The sequence below is a fragment of the Stegostoma tigrinum genome, chromosome 31 (assembly GCF_030684315.1).
Source record: "Stegostoma tigrinum isolate sSteTig4 chromosome 31, sSteTig4.hap1, whole genome shotgun sequence".
Classification (NCBI taxonomy): Eukaryota; Metazoa; Chordata; class Chondrichthyes; order Orectolobiformes; family Stegostomatidae; genus Stegostoma; species Stegostoma tigrinum.
The window spans coordinates 2,175,685-2,191,815 of NC_081384.1; the positions used below are offsets into that span (position 1 = coordinate 2,175,685).

Here is a 16,131-nt window from a genome sequence, read left to right on the forward strand (position 1 = left end):
AAAGATCTTGGCTATTTACCCTATCCATACCCCTTATGATTTTTATATAAACTTTTGCAAGGTCACCCCTCAGCCTCTGATGCTGCAGGGAAAATAGCCCCGGCCTATTCGGCATCCCCCTATAGCTCAAACCCTCCAACACTGGCAACATCCTTGTAAATCTTTTCTGAACCCTTTCTAGTTTCCCAAGATCTTTCCTTTCGCGGGGAGTCCAGATGTGCCCACGTCAGTAACCATTTGCATTTGTCCCTGTAGTCTTACAGGCTCGAATTGCTAAGTAAATGAGATCCTATGTTGTTCATTCAATCATTCTTTCAAAAGACCCAATAGGTTTCCCCCGAACTAAAGGAGGGAGTTTTCTTCCAGAAATGGGAGGAATTAGCTGGATAGAGATAATGGGAACTGCAGATGCTGGAGAAAAGATAACTGAAGGTGGCAAACCTAAGGATTTAACAAACATAAATTCTCCCTTATTTCTCAGCATTGTGCATATTTGCTCATTCCTGAGAAAATTAGCATTCTGTTACACTCTCACAATATCCAGATCCCTGTAATGGTAGGCCTAACATAAGATGAACAGCTGAGGATCCTGGGATTGTATTCATTTGAGTTTAGAAGGTTGAGAGGAGATTTAATAGAAACTTACAAGATAATGCATGGCTTAGAAAGGGTGGACGCTGGGAAGCTGTTTCCATTAGGCGGGGAGACTAGAACCCATGGGCACAGCCTTAAAATTAGAGGGGGTCAATTTAAAACTGAAATGAGGAGACATTTCTTCAGCCAGAGAGTGGTGGGCCTATGGAATTCATTGCCAAGGAGCGCAGTGGAGGCCGGGATGCTAAATGTCTTCAAGGCAGAGATTGATAAATTCTTGATCTTGCAAGGAATTAAGGGGTCTGGGGAGAGTGCGGGTAAATGGAGTTGAAATGCCCATCAGCCATGATTAAATGGCGGAGTGGACTTGATGGGCCGAATGGCCTTGCTTCCACTCCTATGTCTTATGGTCTTAGTCCGAGACCACAAAGTGTGGAGATGGATGAACACAGCAGGCCAAGCAGCACCTTAAGAGCAGAAAAGCTGATGTTTCGGGCCTGGACCCATTTCTGATGAAGGGTCTAGGCCCAAAACGTCAGCTTTCCTGCTCCTGAGATGCTGCTTGGCCTGCTGTGTTCATCCAGCTCCACACCTTGTTATCGCGGATTCTCCAGCATCTGCAGTTCCTATCATCTCTGATACAATTTTAACCCCACTGCAAAGTCTCTTCTAAGGATGCCTAACTGGAATTAGCTGGATAGTTTCTTCATGGTAAACTTTTCTCCAACTTCCTGGACTTCAAGAAGGCCTTTGACAAGATGCCACACAGGAGGCTGCTGAGTAAGATAAGGGCCCATGGTGTTAGAGGCAAGGTCCTGGCATGGATAGAAGATTGGCATCTGGCAGAAAGCAGAAAGTGGGGATAAAGCAGTCTTTCTCAGGATGGCAGCTGGTGATAAGCGATGTTCCACAAGGATCAGTGCTGGGACCACGCCTTTACACTTTGTAGAATAACGATCGAGATGAAGAAACTGAGGGCGTTCTGGCTAAGTTTGCTGATGATACAAAGGTAGGTGGAGGGACAGGGAATACCTTTTAGAACAGAGATAAGGAGAAACTTCTTTAGCCAGAGAGTGGTGAATCTGTGGAATTCACTGCCACAGAAGGCTGTGGAGGCTGGGTCATTGAGTACATTTAAGTCTAAGATAGATAGGTTCTGGAGGTAATGCAGGAACATAGCATTGAGGAGATGATCAGTCTTCATCTAAATTAGCAAGATCACCTTATAGCTTACTCCTGACTCCATGTCCCTAAAACATATACCCACCCTTTTCATCAAGGCAGGATTTAACTAAGTGTGGCACAGGGACCCCAAACTAAACTGGAGTCACTGGTACTCAGAGGGCAAGTTCTCTGCAGGTTGGAGTCACACCTGGCACATAGGAAGATGGTTGTAGTTGATGGAAGTCAATCATCCCAGCTCCAGGGCATCTTGCAGGGTTTTCTCAGGGTAGTGTCCTCAGCCCAACTATCTCCAGCTGCTTCATCAATGGCCTTCCCTCCATCATAAGGTCAGAAATGGGGATGTTCGCCGATGATTGCACAATGTTCAGTACCATTTGTGACTCCTCAGACACTGAAACAGCCCATGCCCAAATCCAACAGGACCTGGACAACATGGAATCATCAGTTTGGGCTGAAATGTGGTGTGCCAGGGCAATGACTATCTCCAACAAGCGGCATTTAGTGACATTCTTTTACCTCTGTCTGAAGAGTTTCTCTCCATCTTCAATACACCCAGGGGGTGCTGAGACATCAATTGTTTACATTCTGAGAGTAGGCTTTGTAGTTGGCGTGGGTGTGAAGCGGACCATGGAGGAACCTGTTGTTAAAGAACAGTTCACCTGAAAAAGGGGAAAACTGTTTGACTATAACCTGGTGTCGTGTGACTTCTGATTTTGTCTAGCCACAGTCCTACACCGGCTCCTCCACTTCATAGTTTAGGGGATTCAGTTGTAAGGGGAGGAGACAGGTGTTTCTGTGGCCACGAATGAGACAGTGCAGGATGGCGTGCTGCCTTGCTGTGCTAGGGTCCTGGATGTCTCAGAGCAGCTGCAGGACATTCTGGAGGGGGAGGGGGAGTATGTAGGACACATTGGTACTAATGACATAGGTTAAAAAAGGGATGAGGTCCTAAAAGCAGAATGTAGAGAGCTAGGAAGAAAGTTGAAATGTAAGACCTCAAAGGGGGTTATCTCAAGATTACTACCAGTGCCTCAAGCTGGTCAGAGTAGAAACAGCAGGACTTTTAGGATGAACACACAACTGAAGATAATGTGTAAGGGAGAGGGGTTCGGATTCGTGGGACATTGGGACTGATTCTGGGGGAGGTGGGAGCTGTTCAAACTGAACAGGATATACCTGAGCAGGACCAGGACTGATATCCTTGGGGAGTGTACTTGGTGGAGTGGTTGGGGAGGGTTTAAACTCATGTGGCAGGGGAACGGGAACTAGGGGAGTACTGCAGTAAATGAAGAAATTGAGAGTGACGTAGAAACCAAGGCAAACATGACTAAGAACAAGAACAGGGAGGGGAACGCTGCCGAAAAGTGCAGGGGAGGTGGTCTGAAATGCATGTGGTTCAATGCGAGATGTATAATCAGCAAGATAGATGAACTTAGATCTTTGGTTAATTCTTAGAACTATGATATTACTGCAATAACAGAGACTTGGCTGAAAGACGGACAGGACTGGCAGCTGAATGTCCTAGGATTTAGATGTTTCCGAAAGGGATGTAAAAGGGGTGGATGAGTTGCATCACTGGTAAAGTAGTATCTGACAGCTATACAGAGGAAGGATACATCAGAGGGCTTGTGCAGTGAGGCAGAATGAGTACAAGTCAGGAATAGGAAAGGTGAAATCACATTGCTGGGGGTTTGCTACAGGCTTCCCAACAGCCAGTGGAAGATGGAGGACAGAATCTACTGACAGGTTATAGAAAGATATAAAAGCAGCAGCGTTGTTGTTGTGGGTGATTTGAAATAGCCCTGAATTGACTGGGACTCACTACGTGCTAGGAGCTTGGATGGAGCAGAATTTGTAAGGACCATTCAGGAGGGTTTCTTAACACAATGTAATCAGTACAACGAGGGAAGGAGTTATACTGGACCTGGTTTTGGGATATGAGCCTCCCCAGGCGAGTAAAGTTTCAGTGGGGAAGCATTTCAGTCGTGCCATAACACCATGAGTTTGAAGATACTCATGGGTAGGGATAATACCTGTCCTCAGGTGAAGGTGTTAAATTGGGGGAAGGCAAACCACAACAATATTAGGCAGGAACTGGAAGGTGTAGATTGGAGGTGGCTGTTTGAGGGTAAATCTACATCGGACATGTGGGAGTATTTCAAGCCGCAGTTGATAAAGAGTTCAGGAGCACACATTCCTGCAAGAATGAAGGGTAGGTATGGGCAAGTTACATCAGCCTTGGAAGACCAGGGATGTTATGACCTTGGTCAAAAAGGAGATGGTGACCAAACAGGTAGATGAGAGTAAACCGGTTGATGTGGTGTATATGGATTTCAGCAAGGCGTTTGATAAGGTTCCCCACAATAGGCTATTGTACAAATTGCGGAGGAATGGAATTGTGGGAGACATAGCAGTTTGGATCAGAAATTGGCTTGCTGAAAGAAGACAGAGGGTGGTAGTTGATGGGAAATGTTCATCCTGGAGAGCAGTTACTAGTGGTGTACCGTAAGGGTCGGTGCTGGGTCCACTGCTGTTTGTCATTTTTATAAATGACCTGGATGAGGGCGTAGAAGGATGGGTTAGTAAATTTGCAAACGACACTAAGGTCGGTGGAGTTGTGGATATTGACGAAGGATGCTGTAGGTTGCAGAGAGACATAGATAGGCTGCAGAGCTGGGCTGAGAGGTGGCAAATGGAGTTTAATGCAGACAAGTGTGAGTTGATGCACTTTGGTAGGAGTAACCAGAAGTCAAAGTACAGGGCTAATGGTAAGATTCTTAGCAGTGTAGATGAGCAGAGAGATCTCGGTGTCCATGTATACCAATCCTTGAAAGTTGCCACCCAGGTTGACAGGGCTGTTAAGAAGGCATACAGTGTTTTAGCTTTTATTAATAGAGGGATTGAGTTCCGGAACCAAGAGGTTATGCTGCAGCTGTACAAAACTCTGGTGCGGCCACACTTGGAGTATTGTGTACAGTTCTGGTCACCGCATTATAAGAAGGATGTGGAAGCTTTGGAAAGGGTGCAGAGGAGATTTACTAGGATGTTGCCTGGTATTGAGGGAAGGTCTTACGAGGAAAGGCTGAAGGACTTGAGGCTGTCTTCATTCAAGAGAAGAAGGTTGAGAGGTGACTTAATTGAAACATATAAAATAATCAGAGGGTTAGATAGGGTGGATAGGGAGAGCCTTTTTCCTCGGATGGTGACGGCGAGCACGAGGGGGCATAGCTTTAAATTGAGGGGTGAAAGATATAGGACAGATGTCAGAGGTAGTTTCTTTACTCAGAGAGTAGTAAGGGAATAGAACGCTTTGCCTGCAACGGTAGTAGATTCGCCAACTTTAGGTACATTTAAGTTGTCATTGGACAAGCATATGGATGTACATGGAATAGTGTAGGTTAGATGGGCTTGAGATCGGTATGACAGGTCGGCACAACATCGAGGGCCAAAGGGCCTGTACTGTGCTGTAATGTTCTATGTTCTATGTTCTATGTAAGGTCTAGGAGGATGAGAACTGACAAAGCCCTTGAAATTTATAAGGAAAGTAGGAGAGAACATAAACAAGGAATTAGAAATGCTGAAAGGGGTCATGAAAAGTTGTGAGCAAACAGGATTAAGGTGAATCCCAAGGCTTTTTTACACAAAGAGGAAAAGCAAGGGGGTAGCCAGAGAAAGGGTTGGCCGACTCAAGGACAAAGGAGGGAATCTATGTTTGGGGCCAGAGAGGTAGGTAGGTCTTAAATGAATATTTTGTATCAGTATTCACCAATGAAAAGGAATTGGTGGAGGACAATCTCAGGGAAGGGAATGTCGGATTTATAGCCAAGTTGTTATTGAAAAGGAAGAAGGTTATGCATCTTAAAACGTATTAAGCTAGATAATGCCCGGGTCCTAAAGGGATCTAACCCAAAATATTGACAGAGGCAACAGAACAAATTGCTGGATCATTTACAGACAACTTTGGCCACAGGAGAGGTACCAGAGGACTGGAGAATAGCTAATGTTGTCTCACTGTTTTAAAAGGGTAACAGGGATAATCCAGGAAATCACAGGCCTGCGAGTCTCACGTTGGTGTTAGGGAAATTATTGCAGAAGATTCTCAGGGCCAAGATTTATTCACATTTAGATATAAATGGACTGGTCAGTGACAAACAGCATGGTTTTTTTGCAGGGGAGGTCGTGCCACACTAATCTGAGGGAAAAATGGTTGATGTTGTCTATGTAGACTTCAGTAAAGCCTTTGACAAGGTCCCTCCTGGCAGACTGGTACAAAAGATGATGCCACATGGTATCAGGGTGAGCTGACAAGATGGATGCAAAATTGGTTTAGTCATAGGAGACAGAGGGTAGCACTGGAAGAATACTTTTCGGAATGGAGAGCTGTGACTCGTGGTGTTCCACAGGGATCAGTGCTCGGACCTCTGCTGTTCGTGATTTACATAAATGATTTGTAGGAAAACGTACTTGGTCTAATTAGTAAGTTTGTGAACGATACAAAGATTGGTGGAGTTGCAGAAAGTGAGGACTGTCAGAGGTTACAACAGGATACAGGTCAATTAGAGGCATGGGCAGAAAAATGGCAGATGGAGTTTAATTTGGACAAATGTGAGGGGATGCATTTTGGAAGGTCAAGTACAGGTGGAAATTATACAGTGAATAGCAGAACCCTTAGGAGTATTGATGTGCAGAGGGACCTAGGTATGCAGGTCCCCAGATCACTGAAGGTGGCAGTGCAGGTGGATAACATAGTAAAAAGGTCCTATGGCATGCTTGCCTTCACTGGAAGGAGCATTGAGTATAAGGATAGACAAGTTATACTGCTGCTTTACAGAACTTTAGTTAGGTCTCATTTGGAATATTGGTTACAGTTCTGGTCACTACACTGCCAGAAGGATGTGGATGCTTTGGAGGGTACAGAAAATGTACCCTCTCCAAAGAGAGGGGAGAAACAATGTGCAAACTGCTAGGAGCAGCTGAAATTTTCCCTGTGATGTGAATCCACAGACAGAGTCTGACAACAGCAGCTCCTGCCTTCTGTGGTTTGTTGAAGACCCCACTTATCAAGTTCCATATGAAATCAGGCATTTTATCGCACCTTGATAGCTTGATTTAGTCCTTATCATCAAAATCCCACTTCTCTCACAATCAAAGTAACATGCTCCTTTTTAAAAAATAAAGCTACTTTTGTAACCAACTTATTCAAAGATGTTGTCAATGCATACCTCTGGAGCAGGTGGGACTTGAACCTGGGTCTTATGGTCTAGGGGGTAGGGGCTCTACCTCTGCACTACAAGAATGCCCTATAAAATGCTCCCAAAGTCACCAACATAACAGTACAGACCTCATTTCACAACCAGGCACACCCAGGAGTTAATCAGCAAAGATGTGGTGAAAAAGCTTCATAAACTAACAATGAAGAGTTCAATTTTCATTCGATTTTTTTTGACTGAAATACTTCAACACATTTTTCCAACTATTCAGTTCACTCTGTGGCCGTGTAATTCTGCTCCACTGCCCACTCACAGTGAGTGTTGATGGTTCACTCTTTTAGGCAGTGCAGTCAAAGGAGGTAGACGGAAATGTTGAATTAGAGACACAAACGGGTCTGCCACAATCTTACAGAACGGCAAAGTAGGCTCAAGGGGCCAAAGGCCTATTTCTGCTCCTGTTTTGTACAGTTTGCTCCACTAACCAGTGGCCCAGAAGTATCCACTATACCCAACATTTCAATCTGGATGAGAACAAATTATAGCAAACAAAGCTGTTGGTTACATTCTTGACATAATCTCCATTTCCTTACCACTTACACCAGGGCACCCCTGGGGGAACTATCTAAAACAGATCCAGATTTGTGTGAACAAAAACAAAGTTGCTGGAAAAGCTCAGCAGGTCTGGCAGCATCTGTGAAGGAGAAAACAGAGTTAACGTCCCTGGTCCAGCGGCCCTTCCTCAGAACGGATTTGTGTGATATGTAACCACCACATATCCATGACATCACTGCAGTCACCTACTTCCACCCCTGTCACATTGTCTAACTCAGGCCCTGTGTCAGCTCTTGCCTTGCTGAGAACATCAGCCCTGCCAGTGTGCCCTCTAGACCCTACCGTTTCAGTTCAGTCCTGGCTGCTCTCTCATCTTCTACTCTCTGTTATCATGGGCTTCGGAATTTATGATGATCTCATATCCTAAAACGCAGCAAATCCTGTCCCCTATTACCCGCTGTGCTCATTTATCAATATAGCTCTTGACATTAAAGGTCTCATCATTATTTCCTTCCCAACCTACCCCCAATCTCTAACCCACTCCAATCCTTGAGCATTGGTGATCTATGCTCCTCCAATTCCCTCGAGCCATGCTAATTGGTATCACTCCAACTTCAGTGGCTGTCCCTTTGGTTGAAGAGGCAGTCAAATCTGGAAATCTGCCACTGGAGCTCTGCAGTTAAGGACACTCCTTAGAATCTAACTCATTGATCAAAGTGTTCTTTCACCTGCCTGGATATTTGGCTTCTTGTCAAACTTTGTTTAGCACTGTTGTTCTCTTAAGAATCATTTAAGGGCAAAAGATCCTAACACATTATTGTAAACTGTAATCATTACAAGCCCTCAATTCGTTTTTGACAGAACAAGTGTCCTGCTTTGTAACCTCATCTCTAAGTTACATGGTTTCCGACTGTGGGATTCCACTGAGGGTTCACTCATGCTGTTTCATGTGAGGCTGGCCCCTGCCCATTGGAGCTGCTTGTAGTTTGCACAGATGATGATAAGAAAGACTCAAAGCTCCAGATGGAGCTACAAACATTACAACATAAGACAACCGCTTCCACAGGACTTTATTGAATCCTCAGAAATACAGGCAGATGGAAAAGCATTAAAATGTTATGTTTTTGAAGGTTTGGTTTCTTTCTTCTAATAGAAAAGAGGTATATTTTGGAAAATGCAGATGATAGATCAAAATGGTTAGCTTGTTATTACTTGATGCTGATGTTCTCGACAGATGAGGATACCACAACACCATTAATTGATTCCTCCACCACTCTCTTCACTGTCTTCGAGACAACAGGCTCTTTAAAAGAAAGTATTAATCAATGGATTAGTTGGATGATTAATTGATCTTTTTGTAAATTTGATATTACCCATCACCAATTAATGCCAGTATAATTTTTAGTCTGAGTTAGCAACAACTTCCCAGACTTCCATCACACGACCTCTGGCTCCCAATCTCTCTGCTCTCCCCTCCACGCCAGCATCTCAAAGGGGTCACATCTATCTTCAGCAGTCTACCTTCCAAACTGCACACCAGCCCCTCCCCCCCACTCCACCCCTACACCCCCCCGCGCCCCCCCCCACCACCACCACCACCGCCATCAAAAGAAATCTCACTGGATCCCTACTCTAGACCTTCATTGTTCGCCTGATAATTCTGTCCTGCCTGCACACTGTTCTCTGTCATTCTACTGGCCTCCTAATCAGTGCCACCCTTGCATTTGTATTCACTGCTTCTATAGTTCATGCTTATATACATATTAGGCAGGCTGTACTACAAGGCAACGTGATATTCTACACTCTTTATATTGTCTCTTAAATCCTGCCCAGGAAAAATATGGCGTTCAATTGAGCACTCCCTCCAGACCTTGTTTCAGCCCTATCCTCCTTTCTTGAGGCTGCCTGGCATGTCCTGACAATGACTATTTTTTATATATTTAGACACGAGAGATGATTCAGCTCCTCAATCATGAAGGGATTTTCATAGGAGCTCAATACTTGCCTGGGCATCAGACAGATCTCACTGGATATCTTACATGATTTTCCTCTCTTGCTTAGTTAGGATCAGGTTTTCTTATTGTGAAAGCTACAGACGCACACCAAGGGGTGAAATTACAAATGAGGGCCCTGGACAATGCTGGCTCTGTCAATCAGAGTCTAAGAAGGTAGTGAACAGGAAGTGTCTCCTTCAACCTCCTTAGGTTTCAGCCACACTTTCCCACCCAATCCTCATATCTGCCATGCCCCCAAAATGTAGCAATCTCAATCCTGAATAAATTTGGTGCTGAGCTTCCACTGATGAGATTGAGAGTTTCAAAAGTTCACAACCCTTTGAGTGAGGACATTTTTCATACCAGCCTGAAATAGTCCTGAGCCTGTGACCCCCAGCAGTGGAACAACCTCTGATCATCCAGCACTCATTGCCATAACTGCAGGCTTGAACTTTATACATCCTTCTTTGTTTTAGGTTATAATGGAGTCACGTTGGTAACAAGATTGAAAATAGTCAAACTCACCAGATCTCACTTCACTTCTGATCACAACTGTCTTGTTTTGACCTGTTGTTTGTGAATTTGATATTTGGCTAGTGAAAATAAAAAGAAAATAGTAAAAATTCTAAATGCCTTCAACAGGAATACCACAATGATTGGATCTGAATGTAAAGAAAGAAGCTACACTTATACAGTGCTTTTCATTAACTTGGAAGTTTTCTAAAGCATTTTATAGCTAGCTGATGTGTTTTATCTCATTAAGAAATACACAAGTTTGAAAATTGATTTTTTTTCTACTTATTAAGTCTGGATCATTAGATCATTGGTTACAGCCTCTTTGGATCATTGAAAGCCAAGGCTGACACATCAATTATTCAATAATTTCAAGTAAGCAGCGTAAATGACACAGCAAAGTAAAAATCCAATACTAAAATAAAATCTGAGCCCCTGGAATTTAACTAAAACAACACAAGCTCTAGAATGTATTCAGATTACTCTTGTGCTAAGCTAAAATTTTAAGGATTAGCCCAGAACTGAAATGAAAAGGTGTTCCAAATGTCACACCAACATTCCTAATTGATGAGCACAAAATTTGCCATAATCACCCAAAGCAACTGCCAGGCTGCAGTAAATCTGAAATTGATGTCATGTTTAGTTTCATTACTTTCTTACCTCGAGCCCCCATGCAATAGTTGACGGTAGGTGGTAATTTCCCTCTCCAACAAACATTTACTGTCCAGCAGTGTGGCATACTCTTTCACATTCTCTTCTATTTTGCGTCGGATTTCTATTAGTTGCGCCTCCAGCCTGCTAATGGTTATCTGAAGCTCGTCTCTCTGACCAGCATAACGAAGCTCAACGTCTCTAAGATTTGCCTCCAGAGATGCAATCTGCACAACAAGCAATGACATGTCAATCCTACACTTCCAATAGCTCACTGTGTGCCACATTGTTACTCATACCTGCTGTACTCACTATGCTAAGCAGGGACTGATAGTCCATATCCAAGCCCTGCAAATTCTGCCTCAGTTCAGTCAGTTGGGCCTTCTCTGCTTGACAGGCGTCAACACTGAGAGAGTGTTCCTGCTGCACAGTTATACACTGAAAAAGAATTAAAACAAGCATTTAACCAGCAGTTCTCTGTCTAAATCAATGCCGCTAATCTGCCACTATACACTGTTCACACAATCAAGGGTTAACGCTCGTTATTTCTAATTTTGGGATACAAGGTTATGCTAATGGGATTTATCCGATGTTCCCAGAACATTAGCTTGGGGTTCTGGATTACTGGTTCAGTCATCCATCTAGTCGCCAGATGTCATATTGTCCTGGGGTATTGAGAGATTTGCACCTTTACAACTAGTTTATTGTTTATAATCTGATGCCAAAGTTATTTTCTTGCATCTTGCCCATTGAGGGAGTTGGAGAATTGGAGAATTTCACAGGGAGATGTTTGAAACAGCCACAGAGCTGAGGGCAGAGGTGATCAACTGGCAACTTCCCATACGAGAAGCAGAGTAGGGGGCAATGCCTACACACCCAGAAGTGGGAGCTAGCCCATTAGAATAATTACAAAAGCCTATAAAAGGCACTCTGTAGGTGTGAGGAACACACTTTCTTTCAGTGAGAAATGTTGCCAGGTCATGAGGAAGAACTGGGATGTCAGAGATTGGTGTGGGCGTACAGACAGGGCACAGATGCGTGCACAATTCTGGAATGGGATGAATAATGCAATCTGCAGACTCACAGCCTGGTGCCTCGTATTGAATGCTGTGGCAGTTCAATAATCGCACTGAAATAATCATAACCCCACAAGCTGCCCAGTTACCTGTTGAGAGTACCATTCCTCAGCTTCACGTCTGTTCTTAGCTGCTATATTTTCATACTCTTCCCTGAGCTCAGCCAGAGCCTTCGCCACATCCGGACCTTGTTCAGCTGTGACATCCACAGTAATGTTACCAGAGATCTGACCACGAAGGCCCTTAAGTTCCTAAAGAGACATCATTCAGTTAGTTCCCACCCTCTCCAAAAGGAAAACACAACTCATTAGAAACCTTTGGTTAAAATGCTAAAGTGGTTGCGTGGCCTGTACTGAGCCTGTCACTGACCTCCTCATGATTTTTCTTGATGTAGATTAACTCCTCCTTTAGATTTTCAATCTGCATCTCAAGTTGACTCTTCTCCAGTGTCATATCATCCAACAATTTACGCAATCCATTAATATCTGCCTCCACTGCCATTCGGATTCCCAGCTCCGTTTCAAATCTAAACATACACACAGGGGGCATTTCATTTCCATATTCAGTGCCAGACGGGAAGTGAAAAAGCATTCTCTGGTATCTTACCGAAAGATTCAAAATTTAAAGCAAGGGTTGGGGAAGAATGCTCAAGATTCCTGTCTCCTGGCTTAGTATTTCTGCCTTTCCCAAGACAATGTTGTGTGAGAGGGGTGAGGGAAGGAAGGGGAGCCAGGGAGGGGATGGAGGGAGTGGGGGGGGAGGGGCAGGGGAGGTGGAAATGGGGAAGGGAGAAAAGGGGGAGGAGGATGGGTGAGGTAGAGGGGAGGGAGGAGAAGGAGGAAAGGGAATGAAGAGGGAGGGGGAGAGAGCACGGGGAGAGGGAAGGGATGAGTGCGGAGGGGTGGGGTGGTGAAAGGAGAGTTGGGGATAGTTGGTAGAGGAGGTTTTGGGTGCGGTTCAGGACCTGAGCGGGAAGTTACAAATATAATGAGGGCAGTGCAGCTTTTTTTTTGCCAACTACATTCATGTGAATAAAGTAACATGTACAAAGTGAGCTCCTCCATAATGCAGCCATTCTCAAGTACGGGGAACACTCATTTTAATCAGTGCCTCTTGACAATGAAGGGTTCGACCTGACAGCACCAGTGCAGGCACTGGGGTGAGAAGGTAGACAGTGACTTTGCTCTGTTCACTTCTATAGTCTCTTTTCCCACCCCCAGTCCCTCAGTTATTCAAATGATCTGTGTGTGTGACCTGAAGGATCATCAAATTCCTTGGATATTCCTCAGTTTTGGAATAGACATTTGTCCCTTGTTGGGTGAGAGAAGTTGATTGGCAGTAATCGAATACAAAAGCAAGATAAAAACCAAAAGAATTGCGGATCCTGTAAATCAGGTACAAGAACAAAAGTTGCTGGAAACGCTCAGCAGATCTGGCAGCATCTGTGGAGGAGAAAACAGAGTTAACGTTTCGGGTCCGGTGACCCTTCCACAGAACTGCAAATTATTTTAGTTTTTCAGTGTCTTCAGTACAGACAGAAAAAGAGGCTGGAAAAATCAGCAGGTCTGAGGAGAAAAAGTTAACCATCTCAAGTCGGGATGGACCATTTATCAGAACTGAACACTCTGATGTGATGCTGGGTCATTGAGCTGAAACATTCACTCTGTTTCTCGCTCCGCAGATGTTGCCAGATCTACTGAGTTTCTCCAGCTTTTTGTTTTCAATATTAAACATCACTTTAATAAAAGGAGACAAACCATTTGTGATGAAATCTCACTTCCTGGCACAAAGGCATTGCCTGATTCATATGTAATTCCAGCAAATTCTTCAAAACACACATGAAGGCTTAAGTTAAAAGCTTTTTTTGTGCAACTCTTGGTCTATTTCTTAATCCCATGAATTTTCTGGATATTTTGCACATTAATAATTGTACATTTGTATGTTTTAAAGATGCTTTAATTTTTAAGTAAATGGTAACTTAAATTACAAACCTTCTTCATTCTGGAAAAGCACTGAGTTCTGATATTTAGAATTGGTACAGACTTGCTGAGTTTAAATTGAGATTATCTGCAGCAAACAGACCTTCTGAGGACACTTTGGGGCAATCCTGGGCTGAAATGTCCTGAATAGGAAGATGATGCCTTCAGCGCAGTTGAGCCAACAGGTGGGTCACAAACTGAAGCCAACGGCAGCCCCAGCAACATGTTAAATCACAACACCATGCTTCTGGAAATTTGAAACACAATCGGAAAGTGCTGGAGAAACTCAGCATGTCCAGCAGCTTCTGCAGAGGGAAAGCACAGTTAACTTTTTAAACATGCCACAGTGATTACTCACTTGTTTTTGAAGTCTTCAGCAGCAAGTTTAGAATTGTCAACCTGCAGCATAAGCCTGGAGTTATCGAGGATGCAATTATTAATCTGTCAAATACAGAAGGCCACCAATGAATTATACAGTTTGATAGAAAATGAGAAGATAAATGCAGCCGACCACAACAATATTTACAGATGGCTCCTACTTTTGGTTTGTGGGGTGGGGAGCATGATATCTGATTAACACTGAGGACTGCACACTTCATTGGCATCTCCTTTACCTGTACGTCCCCACCGTAATTCCCCCCCACCCTGACCCCTCCACATTCCCTAACCTTAACCCCTCTACCCTCCCACCCTAAACCTCCCACACCCACAACTCTAACTCTTCCATTCCCCTCACTATAACTCCCCCACCTTCCATTTCCCATCCTAAACCCCCACACACACCACCCTAACCCCTCCACTTGCCCCCACTCTAACCCCTCCACTCTAAACCCCTCACTGTAATCCATCCACTCCCCTCACTGTAATTACATCACTCCCTGCACCCTAATTCCCCCTTTGCCCCCACTGTAACATCCCCACTCCCTCCCAATTCCCCCTTTTCCCCTACTGTAACCCCCCCACTCCCCCGCCCTAACACCCCCGTTCCCCCAGCCCAAGCCCCTGCAATGTGTACCATCTCCTTCTTGCACTACACTTTGTATTGTTTTGGTTTCTGCAGAATCTCCAATTTTAATCAGCCACCACTGGTGAGGCTCCATGCAGATTTCTGAGCTGCAGGTTCTGAAAGCCTCCCCTCAACGACAATCCTAACCCTCTCTTTACTTCACTCTCTCCCCTTAGGACACTGCAGAAGCACTCAGTTTTACTCACTACCTGCATGCCTAGTTTGTTAAATGAGTGCCTTGGCATAGTTCATCACTTGAAAGGTGCTATCAGGATACAAGTTGTTGCTGTAGGCACGTGCAGATGAAGGTGCAGGTTGACAGAAACAGAAAACGGGAGCAGGCCATTCGGCCCTTCAAATCTTCTCTGCCATTCAGTGTAATCATGGCTGATCCTGGTCCCACCTTCTTCCCCCATACCCTTTTATCCTTTTAGCTCTAAGAACTCCAATTAACCCTTTCCCGAAAACTTTCAATGTTTTGGTCTCAACTGCTTTCTGTGGCAGAGAATGCCACTGGCTCACCGCTCTCTGGGTGAAGACATTTTTCCGCTTCTCAGTCCTAAACGGCCTCCCCCATATCCTTAGACTCTGAGCCTGTCACTGTGATCCTCACCTGGTCACGGAGATCTTTGATGGTGACCCAGTAGACGCTCCAGTCTCTCTGAGCGGGCGTTGCTTTCTCATTGTACTGGCGGATCTGCAGTTCCAGTTTGCTGTTGGCATCTTCTAGGGAGTGTACGTTCTCCAGGTAGGTGGACAGGCGCTCATTCAGATTCTGCATGGTCATCTTCTCATTAGCTACCAGTGAGCCGCCTCCCATCGCCAGCCCACTGCTCAGGGAGCTGCTTCCTGCTGCCAGGCCACTGCCCAATGCCATGCTGGACACTGAGGCGATGCGAGGTTGTGACCCAAACCCATACATACTCTGAGACTGATACACCCGGGCACTGGATCTGCCACCTCCACTCTGTGAGAATCGTAGGGAGCTCCCACTGCCCCAGCTGCCTTTTGACAAGTAAACAGACATGATGCTGAGCACAGAGGCAGCGAGGACAGGAGTCTGTTCACCGACTGCTGCACAATGCGAATGTCACTACCACTCACTGCTCCTTATATCCCCAGCAGGAGGCCCGCCTCTCCTCACACACTGGCTGTGAGCACTGCTGCTCTCAGCAAAACGCACACCCTCACCTGGGACTGAAGCTGGCAGGGTGACACTGAAGATGTAAGGGGTGAATGGTGAGAGTTTAGACAGAACACACCCTGGGCTGGGCTGTACTCCTTTACAAAGAGTCAGCTTACTTTCCCATGGCCGCTCTTATGCAAGGCTCAGAGAGCTGGTGTTAGAATCCATTGTTATCATTGAGCAGC

The 16,131-nt window shown here is 44.9% G+C and overlaps 1 protein-coding gene across 1 annotated transcript; it reads right to left on the bottom strand.

Annotated features, from left to right (window-relative positions):
* Positions 1 to 8,594: 8,594 nt before the first annotated feature.
* LOC125466195 (keratin, type I cytoskeletal 19-like) lies at positions 8,595 to 15,863 on the bottom strand. Its single transcript, XM_048560398.2, has 8 exons — positions 15,374 to 15,863; positions 14,113 to 14,195; positions 12,145 to 12,301; positions 11,865 to 12,026; positions 11,012 to 11,137; positions 10,709 to 10,926; positions 10,061 to 10,128; positions 8,595 to 8,844 (listed from the first exon to the last, which is right to left on the bottom strand). Exons 1-8 carry the CDS (start codon positions 15,785 to 15,787, stop codon positions 8,750 to 8,752), a joined length of 1,323 nt encoding a protein of 440 aa, XP_048416355.1. The 5' UTR covers positions 15,788 to 15,863; the 3' UTR covers positions 8,595 to 8,749.
* Positions 15,864 to 16,131: the final 268 nt, after the last annotated feature.